Genomic DNA, 17,253 nt, shown 5'->3' with positions numbered 1-17,253 from the left:
GACAGTCCCCAGCCTGAACAGCCTGTAGCTGTCCGGTGGCTTGCTGGAGCTTAAATATAAAATCTCATTAAAAATAGAAAGGAAAAACATACATAGAACAGAAAAAAACAAGATCCTAGGGATGAAGAGGAAGAGAGAGAGAGAGAGAAAGGGCTGGAAGAAATGAGGCTGACGACCCGGACCACCGCTGGGTGAGTAAAAATTAAAAAGGTGCCTCTAGCCAGGGAAGGGATTCTCGGCCAGGGCTCGCGGGGCCCCTGCAGGGCCCGGGACCTGGGGCAAATTGCCCCACTTGCCCCCCCTTCTGGGCGGCCCTGCTGGAAGGTACCTCAAGAGGTCATCTAGTCCAGCCCCCTGTATGGACCATATGACCCTCAAAGGGTTAATCATCCTCTCCAGTCCCATTGAATAGATGACAAGAGTGATGCATGTTTAGCGATGTTTTATTTTCCTTGTTAGTTGGCTATGAAAGAAATGGCTGCAGAAAGTGCAGAGGGCCCTTAACTCCCTTTGCCGGCAGTGGAATTGGAGGAGGCTCAGCACCTCCCAGGATCAGGTTTAGCGGCAGGAAAGAATTTCATGTTTTCATTGAAGGTTGGTTCTTCCCTCTTTGAGGACAATGGTGAACATCTCGTGCACAGGAGTAATTTAAAACCCGTGTAGGAAATGTGGGGTCACATTAGTGGCCTGATCTGACAGTCCTTAGGCAAAATTCCCATTGACTGCAGTGGGGAATGCAGGGTGAGTTGTCTAAAGCCTGCTTTCTAGTCACAGTGCCATGGTTGCGTTGGAGTCACTTTTGCTTGGACTGAGAATAAGCCGTTCTGAGAAGGAGGTGCGAGTGAACTGGAAGCAGAAGTCAGACTGCTGCACATGCAGAGATAACAACCTGTTGTCTGCAAACAATACACTGGCACTGCCCTCCATTCCAGGTTCCCTTCAGTGTCAGCTATACGTTGGACTAGAGATGGGTGTGACAAATTCATCCGCAGGTATGGTCTCTCTGTAACGCTTGCAGCAATTACAATTCAATTTAATAGTAAAAATCTGCAATGTAAGCACAGTTCCCCGCACCTCCAGCCAAAGACATTCACTGCCCAGCAGCAAAATAAACAATCTTTCCCCTGTCTCCTGCCTATTGTTATGTGAGAACGGGCACAGCGGAAGATTCGGGCCCTCAGCATCTTTCCCTGGGCCCCTGTGCAGATTCAGACCTACCCGCTGCACAGAGGAAAGGCCGTGTTTGGTCCAACCCCTCTGTTAATCTTTTTGCACTGGCTCAGGCAGTACTGAACGTGCACGACTTGCTGATGGGGACCATTTGTCAATGCATTTGATTCTGGTGGGGGAGGCTTTTGGGTTCAAGTCAGACTGAACCTGTGTCTCTTGTTGGTTTACTTTTAATGTCCCTCCCATAACCACCCTCTGCCTGTGATGTTGTTTTAAAATGTATTGAAAAGGGGGCAGACTAGATTTTACAGTGTGAAATGGTTTCCCATGAGTAGTTGTCTGATTAGCAGCAGGTCAGTTTGCCAAAAATGGATGAGATAGGTAGCATATATTGTAGTGCTAAGGCGTAGTTGCCTCACAATAGCCTTATTACCCGCCTATGAGGAAGGGGTAGCAGTGTTACCTAGTGGGTAGAGCACTGGACTGGGACTCAGGAGACTAGAGCTTTATTCCCAGCTCTGCACTGGCCAGCTGGCAAGTCACTTCCCCCGGTGCCTCAGTTTCCACATCTGTAAAATGGTGACAATGATACTTTACCCTCCTTTGTAAAGTGCTCTGAGGTCTACTGATGAAAAGCACTACCTAGAAGTGGGGTATGGTATGGACTGCAAAGGAGGTCGCTCGTTCTCACACCCATGTTTGGAAGTAAAACCTTCAGAAATTACTCTAACCGGGGACGTTTAGTCCTCCCTGCAGTGCTGTGTTCTTCTGCTCATCTTTACTGAGAACATGCTTTTCCTCTGTTTTGTTTCAGGGGGATTATGTATGGATGGACCTCAAAACCGGTCGGGAATTCGACGTTCCCATCGGAGCCGTGGTCAAGCTTTGTGACTCTGGGCAGATCCAGGTGGTGGACGATGAAGGCAACGTATGTATGAAGGAGAAGAGGATTGTGATTGTGTGTCCTTTGTATTAGTGTCAGATATAGGGCCCCAAATAGGATTAAGCACTGGGTGCTGTACAGATGCACAGTATGATCCAAACCCCATTGAAATCAATAGTATTCTTTCCATGAACTCCCATGGACTTTGGATTGGGGCCACACAACACGAGATAGTCCCAGCCCCCAAGGACATAGGTGGAAGACAAAATGCACTGAGGAGGTGTAACAAACAAAAGGAGGGAAAGCGGGCGGGCGGGTGTGGGGAGGGGAATAACTCTGACAAGGGAGACCATCACAAGACAGTGCAGTAACACAAAGTAGCTAGCAAACAACTTGTCTATTTCAGACCCAATTAAAGGGGCTTGTTTAAGCCTTTTCCTGTTTCCAATTTATTTTATTGGAGAGGAAGGATAGTCCAGGGGTTATGGTGCTAGCCTGGGACATGGGAGCCCTTATTCAATTCCCTGCTGTGCCACAGGCTTCCTGTATGACCTTGGGCACGTCACTTACCTGTTATGTGCCTCAGTTTCCCATCTGTAAAATGAGGATAATAGTACTGGCACACTTCAGGGCATATGCACCTGTATTCCCCCCCTCTGTGGTCCAACAAGGATATCCCCTCTAGGCTACTGACTCCTCAGCCATCACATTTCTCAGGTAGAGGCCCACGTCTCTCTCCCTCCTGACCAGGTTAGTTCCAGGCTGCACCATTCCCGGCCTATACTGCGATAGACTGCCTAAACAGCCAGCGTTCGAGCTTTGCTTTCTCTCCAGAGGCTATGAACAGCTTCAGTTGCTAGCAGTTACAAGTTATCACACAGCCCTTTTTAAGCAAGCGCATGTATTCTTAAGGTGAAAGCAGTACAAAGAAAATATTAAAAATCAATCAAAGAACCTACGCGCATTCTAATAAGCTTAAGTTTACCAGAGATCACCCCAATTCCATCAAAGGCTTTGGCAGAAGGCCGTCATTGAGAGCCCACCGAGGGGTTTTCTCTGGCTACAAGTTCAGAGCTAAGGCTATTATGAACAAGTGCCTTTGAGCTTCAGATTCCAGGACCAGATGATCAGCAGACAGTGGTCTCCTCCTTAGGGTGGAGCTTCAAAAGCCTGGGTTTTTTGAATGACTGGAGGTGGGAATTTGATACGGTTTGTCCCAGAAGTCCATCCTTGTCTGGCACATTGTTCACTATAGTCCTTTGAAGTTCATAACGTGGCCTAGGATTCCCATCCCATCTCCCCACTAGAAGTTACGTGCAATCCCAGCCCACAATAATTAAGGCTAAGATTTTGCCAGGGATATTTTTAGTAAAAATCATGGACAGGTCACGGGCAATAAACAGAAATTCACGGAACTCTGTGACCTGTCCCTGACTGTCACTAAAAATGTCCCTGACAAAATGGGGAGGCGGGTTCAGCTCAGCACCCATTGCTGCTGGGGCTCCAGGGTCCCCCTACCACTGCGGTGAGTGGGAACTCCATGATCCCACCTGCGTGGTGGCTGAGCAGCTCGGGGAGGGGGGCGCTGCCCGCAGCAGCAGGGAGCTCTGGGGGGTTCCCCACCACCTGCAAGTCGGAGCTCTGGGGTCCCCCACCGCCCACAGGGGATGGGCTGCTGCAGGGTCCCCTCACCTGCCATAGTGGCTGGGAGTTCCAGGGAGTCCCCCCGCAATCCCCTGTGGCTGGGCAGCTGCAGAGGGCCCCCCCGCCAGGGTGGGAGCTGGGAGCTCCAGCCCCGGGGCAGAAAATGGCACAGAGGTCAATGGAAGTCATGGATCCCGTGACCTCTGTGACATAATCGGGGTCTTAACAATAATACATAAGTAGGGTTACCATACGTCCGGATTTTCCCGGACACGTCCGGCTTTTTGGTCCTCAAATCCCCGTCCGGGAGGAAATTCCAAAAAGCCGGACATGTCCGGGAAAATAGGGAGGGGTCGTAGGGCTTGGGTCCGGGCTGGAGCCGCTGGGGCCGGAGCCGGGCTGGAGCCACTTGGCCAGAACCAGGTCCCAAGCCGAGCCGGGCCGGAGCCGCTGGGACCGGGGCTGGGGGTGCTCGGCCGCCGGCCGGCGCCGCTCGGCCGGGGCCAGACCGGAGCCGCTCGGTCGGAACTGGGCCGGAGCCACTGGGACCGGGGCTGGGGGTGCTTGGCCGCCGGCCAGCGCCGCTCGGCTGTGGCCGGGGCTGGGGCCGGGGCCGGAGCCGCTCGGCCAGGGCCGGGGCCGGTGCCCCAGGGCCCGAGCCGAGCTGGAGTTGCTAGGGCCGGAGCCGCCGGGGCCGGGGCGGGCCGGAGCCGCTCGGCCGGAACCGGGACCGGCACCCCAGGGCCTGAGCCGAGCCGGGCCGGAGACACCGGGGCCAGACCCTCTTGGCCGGGGCCGGCCGCCAGAGGAAGCCGCTCGGCCGGGGGGGCTGGACTGGGCCGTGCCTCCTCGCGCCCCCCCCGCCCCCACCTCTGCCCCAGCCCCAGCTTACCTGCTGGCTGGCTGCCTGCCTGCCTGTTTCAGGCTTCCCGCGAACATTTGATTCGCGGGAAGCAGGGGAGGGGGAGGAGCAGGAGGCGGAGTGTTCAGGGGAAGGGGTGGAGTTGGGGCGGGGCGGGAAGGGGCAGTGTTGGGCGGGGCTGGGGCGGGGAAGGGGCGGAGTTGGGGCGGGGCCCCGTGGAGTGTCCTCTTTTTGGAATATTAAAATATGGTAACCCTAACATAAGCCTTGCATTTAATACAATGGACTCCAAAGAGATTTAAACTCAATACAATAAGGTTTTTCAAGGATACTGCAGGAAATTGCTGGATCTGTCACATGCACTGCCCTGCCTCACAGGGGGGGAGGGATTGAGAGGATAAATACATCAAAGATTGTGAGGTCAGACATGACAGTGATGCGGGGCGGGGGGGAGGCTGTGACAGGGCCTTGTCCTGCTCCTGTCTCTTTTCTAGCCACAAACCACTCAGAGACCTGCTTCTGATGAAACGCTTTGTGCAGTTTATTTACACTGTTCTTTCCCACCGTCTTTGCAAACCTTTGCAGCTCTGTAGTTATCATAACATACAATCCTTAGCTCACCCAGCCAAGGAGAGGGAAAGACAGAGGGTCTCTTCCCCTGAGCAATCTCTTCTTTCCCTGAGAAGCCTATCACTCTCTCCTGTCCTTCCTGTGCCTTCTTTACCTCTCCGGTAATGCGCTAATTAGCCTTTGGGGCTCTCCTCAGCCCATCCCAATCCACCAATTAGGCACAGCTCTTCCTAATCAGGGCTACTCCAGAGCAACTACTTGTGGTTGCAGTTACCAGGGGGCTGCTTCCCAGCACTCTATCACAGGGCCTATATAAATACTTTAGATTAGTGCTTTTAGTTACCTCTTCTCCTGCTACTTACTCCTCTTCTCCTATAGGATCCCCACTAACATCTTCCCTAATCTGCGCCTGAGTTCCCACAGAGCCCTTCAGTAGCCAGCCCCAGTCATCTGTACCAGTTTCTTGTTTTGTTACAAATAGGGTTGCCAACCCAGGAGGGAATCTCCCGGAATCAGTCTCCATCTCTCAGTGACTATTAAAGGCAATCCGGGAGATTTTAACAGGCAACAGTCTAGTCGATGGCACAGCGGGGCTAAGGCAGGCTTCCCACCTGCCCTGGCTCCGTGTGGCTCCCAGAAGTGACTGGCACATCCCTCTGGCTCCTAGATGCAAGGTGTGGCCAGGGGGTCTCTGCACGCTGCTCCCACCCTGAGAGCCAACTCCGCAGCTCCCATTGGCTGGGAACCGCGGCCAATGGGAGCTGCAGAGGTGGTACCTGCAGGCAGGGGCAGTACGCAGAGCCGCCTGGCGGCCCCTGAGCCTAGGAGCCTTAAAACACAGCTATATCCTGGTCTTGCAGGGATCTGAGAGATCATTTCCTTTTCACTATGATCCTTTAAAGTTAATGGCTGTCATGCCCCTTGTACTGCATAATCCTTTCATCCTGTCCTTTCTGAATCTGTCTAGGGTGTATATCGTGGTAGGCTCACATTTGACCTCTTTCCCCTTTTTGTTTCCAGGAGCATTGGATTTTCCCTCACAATGCCAGCCACATCAAACCCATGCACCCGACCTCTATCCACGGGGTGGAGGACATGATCCGCCTGGGGGACCTGAATGAAGCTGGGATTCTGCGGAACCTGCTCATCCGTTACCGAGAGCACCTTATCTATGTGAGTGCCCACCTGGAGAACGTCATCTCACCCCAGCTTTGTTGTGCTTATTTTCATGTATATCCTGCACTGGTCCAAGCCCCATGCGTACCTATTCTCTGCCATGTCTGCTGCAAAGTTTACATGCCGTTCATGCAGGACGTGAGATGCCATTGCACGTGCGGGTTTACTGAATTGGGGAAAGGATATATCTTCTGGATGTTAATTAAATCTGAGTCCTTTTATGTGACCAAATGGGGAGCGCTGCGCCCTCACCTCTGGGCGAGTGGATTGAAGTCCCACATGGGAGCCTGGGTTTACACCTGAGAGTGGCTCCAGAGTGCAGGGAGTTTCTGCACTGTTATGAGCACAGTGCTTTGGGTAAAGCATTAAACTGAAGTTTCTCATTGTCCAAGTGGAAGCTGTAGATCCCATGGCCCATGTAATGACTAATGATCCCCAGGTATTTGCCTGGGTGCCCTTTAAGATTGCAACATGTTTAGCTGACCTAACTGAAGATCCCTAGCATAGGGGACGTGGCTGAAGAATCCACACAGTGTGACAGGCTATGGGAATTAAATAACCTGGGGGGTGACAAGGCAATTTTCCCACAGTAACCTTGCAATACTTGGGGTGTGCACTTAAGACTTATTAATTCCGAATTTCCTGGTTTCTCTCAGCTGCGTTTTGATTGCTACGATATTTTTCTTAGAACTCTTAAGTTCCTGACATGCACACGCCGCCTTAACACCCCTTTAAGTGCTGTTTAAGTGCTCGGCAAAGCGACTATAAAATCAGCATTGTGGATTTGCAGGTTTGTCTCTCAGTGATGTCGTACCTGGTATGCTCAATTCACTAGCTTTACAAACTCAACCATTTCCTCCTGACGCTGCACTGCGGGTTCTAACACTTCCACAACCCAGATTCTGCCCTACGTGGCACTTGTGCAGCTGCATTGGTTTTAATTTAGGACATAATGTGGAGGTAAATTGAGTTGCACGGTTGTTCTACTATAACATTACAACTCCAAAAGGAAAGGAGTCAGAGTTCAAAGGGTCTTTGTTTGTTTTCTCAGAGTTGCGGAATCTCTGGCTGCTGGCTTGCAGTTGCAGGATCATAAGATGCACATTTTTGTGCCTGCAGTAAAACATACCTGGAGTGAATGCAGGCACGCTCTTTGATGTTGCCAAATAGTCAATGTGATCACATAAGAGCGGGGCACTTCAGGACAGTTCTTAAATTGTATGGCTTGCAGGCACTCAATGGCAGAAGTACATCGTTTTCTGCCCTCACCCTGCCTACACTGCAGTGTAAACTCAGGGCTCAAACTCAAGCTTAATCCCACAAATCATGTGGACCCAGAGTCTTAAGACCCCCCAGGGATGGAGTGTGTGAGTTAAACCAGGGTTCAAGCCTTATTGCATTGCAGTGTAGATGCAGCCCCACTGGACTCGTGCTCTGGGATCCACCAGAAGTATCCCACAATCCCCCAGACAGACATTCTTTGTCCTCTGGATAGTCAAGTTTGGTGGGCAGTCAAGTTTTTCCATGCTGCACCATGAACAAAGGGTTAGTGCGGCCATAGTTTGGGAACACACTAGGAAGTCTGGGACATGGGTGATTGGACTCAGGCCTGCATAATACAGTGTAGATACAGGGTTCAACAATTCCTAATCTGGAGTTACAAATGAGTGTAGATGCTTAAGATCTAGGTTAACTAACCCAGGGTCTGCTAACTCGAGTTCTACTAACCTGGGCTTACATTGCAGTGTAGACATACCCTCCAAGGTCTTTTTTTGAAACAATTTAAGGATTTCATTTAAAGATGAGTGATTCAAAGGCTAGTAGATTTTAAGGCCAGAAGGGACCATTAGGGTCATCTAGAGGGTGTTCAGATGCTTGAGTTTGGTCTCTCTCTCTCTCTCTCTCTCTCTCTCTCTCACACACACACACACACACACACACACACACACACACGTATCTTGCAAAAGTTTGAGGATGTTCAGATGCTTGAGTTTGGTTCAGGCCTATCTCTACTTGTGAGACTTCTAGGGGACCCTGTTTCCAGGTAGGCCAAAAATATGGCAAGAGCAGCCTTTCCTTTTGGTATTTTGCCAGCTCCACTCCTTGCCTCAGATGGAACTGGGGGCATGTGAAAATGAGAAAAAATGTTACATCAGCTTTTTCCAAATCTCTCATAAATGCTGGGCTTGGTTTCAGAGCTGGATGAATTCTCTGGCCTGTGTGATGCAGGAGATCAGACCGCATCCTCCTAATAGTCCCTTCCGGCCCTGAAACCTATGAAGAAACAAGGCAGTCAAAATAGGTTTAGCAATAACTATGGATACCATTTACTCATGGAGGTCACGGATTCCGTGACTTTAAGGAACCTCGGTTACTTCTTCGGCTGCACCCCTGCCACAGTGGCGGGGCTGGAGCTGTCAGCCGTCTGCAGCAGCAGTGGGGTAGAGCCCCCATGACAGGCTCAGCCTTCAGGCCCCCCCAGCGGTCAGCTCCTCCCATTATTTTTTAGGTCGCGGGCTTCCATGAATTTTTGTTTATTGCCCATGACTTGTCCTTGACTTCTACTAAAAATAACCATGCCAAAATATTAACCTTAGCAATAGCCCACCGTTCCTGACGTTGAACAATACACCTTCAGCTTTGCAGGAACCAGTGTGCAATGTCTCACCAGCTATTACATTGTACGGATTTTGAAGGGTGGAAGACAGTGGAGATGGGGCAACTGCTGAAAATATCCTCCCAGTAACTTTTTGGTAGCTTTGAGTGGACGATGATTCCTTCACATTTTTGTTTAATTAGAGAGAAATGTGCTGATGCGATGGGAAGGGTTAACATAGCCTCTTCGGTTGGAATATGCATTTTTTGGAAGTAGGTGAGGGTGAGGCGAGCTGGTTTATATGTAACAAACAGTTGTCTTGAGTAAAGGTCAAGGTCAGCTGCTTTGCAGTCATGTCTTCACGGTTTTGAGGCTGTCTCTTGCTTCTTAGTGCTATTGACTGAGGACAGATTCTCCTCTCGGTTCCAATATTCTGCTTTCCCTGTATGTGGGGTCTTTCATAGGCATCAATGAGAGTAATACATCCATCTTCAAAGGTTGAACCAACTAATTCCCACAGTCTGTGAAGCAGATGATTAGTATTAGCCCCTGTTTACAGATGGGGAAACTGAGGAACAGGGAAGTTAAAGCCAACATTTACGAATCCACATTTAGGCACCTGAATAACTGGCCAGATTTTCAGATTTTAATGAATGGAAGCTACAAGCATTCAGTGCCTCTGATGCTTGTGCCATTGATTTAGGAGCCTAATCTGTAAATGCTGCCCCAAGGCCCCAGTGGGATTCAGTGTCTAACCCACCATTAGCTATCAGGACTTCCAGGCCCCCAGCCCTGCAGTCAGGCTCTGCCGGTGATGGCCGATGTAGGAGACTGGGGTGCCCCTTTCTCATAGGCTGGCTGCAGATACAGTCCGGGGGAGGGGGAGTCTGAACAGCAGCATTCCTGGCAGGTTCAGGTAGTGGCGTTAATGGGCTTGTCCAGGCATGTGGGGAGGGGGGAGGGGAAGGAAGAAGGCGATGATGCCTGAGTGTCAGCCCTAAAGGCAGGGCGGGATCCTGTGGTCGTTTTCTGGGAAGTGGAGGCCCTTGTGGGAAGAAAGTCCATCGAAATGTCCTGTCCCTAGTTTTACGCGTGCGGGAAGGGCAAAGAGGGAGGCTCTTTTAGAGTGAGTCCGAGGAGGAAAAGCGACAGAGACAACAAACGGAAACCAAGAAGCAGGAAGCCAGAGGAGGGGAATGCGAGGGTGCCCCTGTGCCAGGAAGCCAGTCTCGTGCTGATGTGCACCTCCACAGCAGGAATGCTGCCGGGCATGAGGCCTCCTAGAGCCCAGGGCTATCACGCCTGGGTGCAGCCCGCATCGCCCGCTGCGCTCAGCCAGATGGCCCTGGAGAGGCTGGTGCCCCTATGAGCACTCGCCTAGCTCTGACCAGGGCACAAAGACTGTGAATGGCTGCTGATTTAGAGGTAGGAGTGGGTGGATCTCCTCCTGTGGGTTTCTGTGCAGCAGGGAGCAGGTCCCCTCTTTAACAGATTGGTTGCTGAGTTCTGAGTGCTCGGTGGATGCTGGGTGTCTGTGCTTTCAGCCAGCGCATTAACCTTTTATTAGATGTGCAAAATGCGGCCCCAGATATCTGTCTCTCATTAGGAGTTTACCCCCTAAGCAATGATGAATTTTTAATCTCTTTAACAACTCCAGGCTTGCAGCAGTCTCTGAAATACTGCACCGTTCCCTTAGCCATACACTGCTTCGGTTCTACAGCAAAGTGAGATGGCTGCTAGAGGAACGCACATCCCAAGATATCCCCAAAGCTGGGGAAGGAGACAAAGGGACTAGCACAGGCTTGGACAGATGGGCAGGACAGCTGGGCCAATCATTTGTAGCAACGAATTTATTCAATGAGCTTTGCCCCTGTTTCTGTTTGTGTGTTGTCTGCAAAAAGACTGCAGTGATATTTAGGCCAGGTCTCCGCTGCTGGTGCTCTCCCAGGACAGGAACACCAGTGTGCTGTATGATCAGCAAGGCGCTCCTTGCATGGATGCAGCTACGCCACCTATGTCTACATAGGCATTCAGGAGCTTAATTTTAAGCATCAACTTTTTAAGATTTTGGTCAAAGATTTTAAAATCTGTTTGACCAATGAAGAGCAAAACAGATTGGCTTTTAGTTCTCACATCACTAAGGGGTTTTTTGGGGGCGGGGGAGTGAGGAGGGTTGGTCAGAGAGAGAGAGAAATTTTGACAGGTGAATAAACCATCCCTTTACATTATCTATCACCATGGCAGAGGAAAAGTGAGTAGAGTGTCGGGAAGTGTGGCTGGCTGTTCTGCGAAACTGTATATGCCCCTGTGAATGGAGCCGAGGTGGTAGAGACCAACCCAGCAGGCAGCGGTTCCATGAGGTACAATTTGCTCTCACCAGCCCAAAGTGATAGTACTCAGTATGGTCCGTGACAGGCCTGCGCTGCTTGAGGGTGTTCCCGGCACTGCTGAATCTTGCCATGAGGCTTCTGACAATCTGTGTCTTTCCCGGTTCAGCTGGCTGGGGGGGAAAGCTTCGCCATGACTTGGCGAAAGGCTTTTGTAGTCCTGCTCTAATGCAATATGTATTTTCCTTTTTCTCCTTCCTTCCTTTTTAACCCTAAGACTAACTGTGGTGGGAGGGTAAGTATAACACACACAGGTATCGAGCCACCTTCCATTGCCGCAATGCATTGTCATGTCATCTGCTGGCTCGCTCGTTGACGTTCACCATTCGTGGCATTTCTCATTTGTCTTGCGCTGCTTTTCTGCTGCCCCGTGAATGCACCCAAACCATTATCCCTTCGGCTGCTGCGCTTTGCCACAATGACAGAAATGTGGCCTCTTCCTAGAAGAGCAAAGTATCGAGTCTGCGGATGTGATGCCAGGTGGACAAGGCTGTAACCAGCTATGTATAATAGCCCGGTTTGGAGGAAATAAGCAACCACGACAAAATGAAAAGGGTTATGCGAGCGCTGTTCTGCATGGCTCATGCTTGTATGTGCTGAGAAAAACTGTGCTGAATAGCAGGGGTGTTTTGTCGCGACACTGGGTTACTGAGCAGGGTTTTGTCTATCTGCTTCTGAATAGGGGTTGCTAAAGTGCAGGAGTATCTGGTCATGGTGTGACCCTGCGTTCCCTGAGCAGCAAAAACTCCAGTTGAAGCCAAGACGAGTTTGGGGTGCTCTTGGAATCAGGAGCAGAGTGGATTTGTTACATGGCTAATGAAAATGTAGGTCACACGGGCAGTAACAAATTTGCAGTGGAACAGCATTTCCTGGTGTAAACCGTCGGCTTTTGTAGAACCATCACTCATATGTACAGCCAAGCTGATCTTTACACCAAAACAGAGGGGCTTTACTCTTAACCAGACTTGGAAACGAGAATTGCAAATATTTTCTTGTAGCTGCCCTTTGGCCCATCATCAGTTCGGGACTAAAGTCTTGAATGCTGTGAGCTGTTAAAATTGGGCAAGCTGTGTGTATTTGTCAACTAGGAACAAGTCAAACCAAGCTCGTCTCTTGAGATAACACAGGAGTTTATGCTGACAGTCTCTCAATGATCACAAGGGAAAGGTCAGTGGGAACATCAAGAAAACATTCCTGCCACTAATGGTTAACTCTTTTAAAAAGATCTTTGGCCGTAGTCAGCGTCACGGGTCTTGGCCAGGACAGACAAGTTACCACCAAAGGTTGGAATATGGGGATGTCACAAACTCACGCCAGAAGCAAAGTCAGTCTTTCTGAGAATGAGTGAAGAGAACACGAAGTGGGATATTTCTGCCTCTATGCACTGTTAAACATGTCCCTACAATTGCGTAGAAGTGCCTTATAACTTGTAAATCTCACCAAGTTATGAAGCAGCATGAAAACCTCAGACATCTTTTAGGGTGTGCTTTCAAATCCAGCCCAGGATTCAATCAGAGAGTTACTACCTTTTGTTGACTGTGAAATGGGTTTGGGGGTCCAGTCCAGCTCCCAGTGGGCAAGGGTTCCTATGACAAAAACCTCCACAGCTGGCACTAATTGGCAGCCCGATTGAAAGTCTGAGCAGATGCCAAGGATTGAGTGGGCCATAGAGACGGAACTACCCTCCCATGCCTAGAGATGGCCCTTCCAAATCAGGATTGAGGCACATTAGCAGGATTATGTGGGAGAAATTTGAACTGGGGCTGCCCATGCTGGTCTCTAGGTCTCTTAGTCCGGCCTTCTCAGGAGCAGTGGCCCAGTATGCTGATTCCAAAAGTGAGTAAAAATTCAAACTCACTCTATCTGCAACTTGCAACATATGTTAGCAAGAGAAAGCTGGAATGTACCTTACTTTGTAATAGGGATCTTTAATTAATTGCCTGAAACAACCGCAGAAACATTCTTGCTCACTCTACGTAAGCTTAGGGTCAGTCACCTATTGGCTGTCTAAGAAAGCTGGCCACAATGCCTGCATTCCCAGGCAGCTCAACCCCCTGTTAAAGCCTAGTAGAGTTCTTTATCATGGATGCGGGGAGGTTTCCCATGGAATGGGCTACTTTGCTCCTCCCATCTGGTGATAGTAGAACATGCTGTTAAAAGGGTGTAAGGCATATTATTTTGGGCATTAAAATGACCAGCTCTTTCTTTGGATAGCGATTTCTAGGCTGTATTGGTCTTTTCATTACTTGGTCCACCAAATATAAAGGATTTTGACACTGATTGTGTCCTTAACCTTCGGCTTGGGATACATGACTCTTGTCCTGGTCTGTTATCTCTATAAACTGGATATTCTTCTTTGAGTAGTGTCCCTATGGGTGCTCCACTCTAGGGATCTTCACATCCCAGCACCTAAGAGCGGCGATTTTGGTAGCAGTGTCCATTTGGTCTGCACCTGCACTCTCCCTGTCTCGTGCTGTGCTTGCTTGCTATATAGTGCTGTGTGGGCAAACCGCTCTCAGATCCTTCTCAACTGCTCTTGGCCTGAGACGGAGCCTTAGCAGAGCCCATTGACAGAGGTTCTACTTAGTGGGTTTTTTTACTAATTTTCCGTAGCAGTAATAGAGCTTCAGTTAGTGTTAATACTTCCTTCTTCTCTTTTCATTTCTTTCAAAAAAAAATTTTTTATTTTGCTTGTAGAATAGTTATCTCCTTAGTGTACGTTAGCTTTCTCTAGTTCTTCCTGTTCGGGAAGTGAACCCTGAAAAGGGTATGCCCGACTCCTCCAGATTTAAACATTGCCTCTCGTGTCGGGAAGCCATTCCTGTCAGCGATGGCTATTCCCACTGCCTTCGCTCTCTTGGAGAGGGACACATGCCTCAGAAATGCACGTTTTGTCTCAAATTAAAATCCAGAACCAGAAAGAGTCATGGGCTAAAATGTAGACTGCTCATGATGGAAAGCTCACTCCAACCAGCCTCCGGCCCTATGCCCGGGACCCCCCTTGGACAGGAGTCCCTGTTGAGAGAGAGTGATCCCGTCAACATCTTTGGATGAAAACTGTCCAGTGACTTCAAAGAGGAAATCCTTGAATTCTTCTCAGAAAGTCTCAAAAAATAGGCCACAAGTTCTCCAAATAGGGAATCATCCAAAAGAAAAAGGTTCCTGCACGGTCAATAACCTCGGTGCCGACCAACCCACGACTAGATAACTATGAGGCTGCAGGATCCTCAAGTATTGGTACCACCAGTAAGCCCAAAGATCCTAAAAGGGTAGGCTCAAGCAGATCGTAACTGTCAGGAGAAAGGAGTGGCAAAGAAAAACCCAACTCCTCTAGAACGGCACTGACGGAGTCTTGTAGACAGTGGGTATCAAGTACACCAGCACCACAAAAGGCTACAGCGACATCTGCTGGCCATTCCGACACAGAGGGCCTCCGGTACCAATGACTCTCTCCACTTCAACGTCACCTACTCAGCTGACCTCAATGGTACCAATGGCTGTTCCGGTACTGCAGGAATTTCAGTTCCCCAAAGACTTGATGACCTCGGAGATGCTTGAATCACCCTTACTAGGCACCGACATAACCACGGTACAGCTTACACCCACGTCCCTGGACTTACATGTGGTATCAAGATATTCTACTCCACCATCTATGACTGCTCCATCCCTGTCAAGCGATGACGAGGAAGATGATGGGGATGACCTATACTCAGTGTTTGTCCAAGGTTCTCCATTACAGTACTAGAGAGCTAGTCAGGTAGAAAATCATGTGCCTTCAATCTACCACTAGAGTAGAAGAGACCCACCAAGTTGGTATGGAGACCCTTGGATGCCCCCACTCATGCCCTTTCCACCATCTCATTGGCTATAATAGAACCCATGGGTGGCATATAGACAACAATTTTTGAAGTCCTCTAGCATCACCCAGAGGGATAAAGGAAAGTGATCTTCAGCATCAATAGCCAGACCCCCGATCCTCAAGAGGAGACCTTTGAGGAACAGGAGGAGAGACTAGACAAGGAAGCCATTCCGATGACCAACATTTCTTCATCATCTCCTGATGAGGTGGTCATGCCTCCTCCTCCAACTACAGCAGACGACTTCAAGCAATTTCAAGATCTCTTTAAGAGGGTAGTGGATTCCCTGTAAATCCCACTTGAAGAAGTCAAAGAGTCACAGCCTAAACTGCTTGACATCCTATAGACACTGTCATTAGCAAAGATTGCACTCACCATCAATGAGGCATTGCTTGATCCGGGGAAAACTATATAGCTGACACCAGCCACAATACCCCCAATGGGCAAAAGAGCGGACAAAAAATATGATGTGCCCTCTACAAACAGGGACTTTTTATTTTCTCATCCTTCCCCAAATTCACTGGTTGCCAATGCTGCTAATGAACGTGGCAGACAGCACCACGCTAAAACGACACCATATAAGGACTGGAAGTGACTGGATTTATTTGGACATAAATCCTATTCTTCAGCGATCCTGCAATTTAGGATCGCTAACTATTAAGCCCTCATGGCAAAATACAACCATACCAGTTATTCTAAATTAAACGCCTTTATTGAACACCTCCTGTCGGATCAGAAAGAGCAATTTCCGTGATCATTGCTGAGGGGTCAGCTCCTTGTGAGAACAGCATTGCAGGCGTCTCTGGATGCTGCAGATACAGCTGCTCGTTCCATTTCCACAGCAGTTGTCATGAGGAGAGCGTCTTAGTTTCATCTCTCTGGCTTTCCCAGGGTGGTGCAAGCTATGGTGGAGGACCTCCATTTTGAGGGATGTAAATTGTTTGCACAAAGAACTGACAAATCCTTACACACATTAAAATATTCTAGGATCACATTATGTTCTCTGGGTATTTACATTCCTGCCCAAAGAAGGAGATGTAGTAAGTACCAGATGGCACAGAGATCTTGGCCCTACTGACTTTCCCTCTCCCCAGAGAAATTATGATCCTCAAAGGAACAAAAATGGAGACCGACAGCCCCACAATCATCAACATCACAACCTTCTACATCCAAACAACAATTTTGATGCATTAGTTAAGGCCCCAAGCTATCACCCCCAGTCTCATTTGCTCCAACAACACGAACATCTCCACCAATTTTGATGACGGATGCATTCCTAATGGGATGGGGAGCCCACTTGGACACCTACACTGTTCAGGGCAAATGGTCCCCTCTTGAATCCACACTACATATCAACTTACTAAAGCTGAGAGCAGTCAGGAACACCGGCTCACACTTCCCACCAATGATCAAAGACAAACATGTAAAGATTTTGACAGACAAGATTGCATGTATAGCCTACATAAACCACCAGGGAGGAGCAAGATCACCTTCCCTGTGTGCCGAGGCAGTGGAACTGGTGCATTCATCAGCAGATCGGCAACTCAACAACCTGCCTCCTGGGCATACAGAACACTACAGCGGATATTCTCAGCGGAAAATTTTCCAAAGATCATGAATGGGAAGTTGACACTACCATCCTTCACAGCTTATTCATACATTGGGGAACTCCAAAGATAGACCCATTTGCCACAGCCAAGAACAAGAAACGCTCCCAATTCTGCTCCAGAACCGGCCTGGGTCACCGTTCTCTCAGAAATGCTTTTCTCCTCAGATGGAACAGACATCTCTTATGGGCCTTTCCACCAATTCCACCAATATCCAGTGATATTCAAGATAAAGCAAGAAAAGGCCAGAGTTATTCTTATAATTCCAACCTGGCCAAGACAGACGTGGTTTCTGAACCTTTTTCATCTGATGGCTTGTCCACCAATTACTTTCCACCCCGTTACTCATCTTCTTTCTCAAGATGCAGGCTTGATCCATCACCCAAATCTGCAAGTTCTCCGGCTCAAAGCATGGCTCCTTGATGGTTCCAGAGCTTAGAAATGAACTGTTCTGAGGATGTGAAGGAAGTACTGTTACCTAGCAGAAAAAATAACTACCCG

At 49.3% G+C, this 17,253-nt stretch overlaps 1 protein-coding gene across 1 annotated transcript in view; it reads left to right on the top strand.

The window, feature by feature from the left end:
• Positions 1-1,978: 1,978 nt before the first annotated feature.
• MYO7A (myosin VIIA) overlaps positions 1,979-17,253 on the top strand; it is a 107,707-nt gene continuing 92,432 nt past the window's right edge. The window contains exons 1-2 of the mRNA XM_065407167.1: positions 1,979-2,098; positions 6,150-6,302. Coding sequence (XP_065263239.1) covers positions 2,000-2,098; positions 6,150-6,302 — 252 coding nt within the window. The 5' untranslated portion in view covers positions 1,979-1,999. The remainder of the gene's footprint in view (positions 2,099-6,149; positions 6,303-17,253) is intronic.

This window comes from Emys orbicularis, chromosome 1, assembly GCF_028017835.1.
Source record: "Emys orbicularis isolate rEmyOrb1 chromosome 1, rEmyOrb1.hap1, whole genome shotgun sequence".
Lineage (NCBI taxonomy): Eukaryota > Metazoa > Chordata > Testudines > Emydidae > Emys > Emys orbicularis.
Note: the sequence above shows the minus strand (reverse complement) of the source record. Positions and strands in the feature narration are given on the sequence as shown.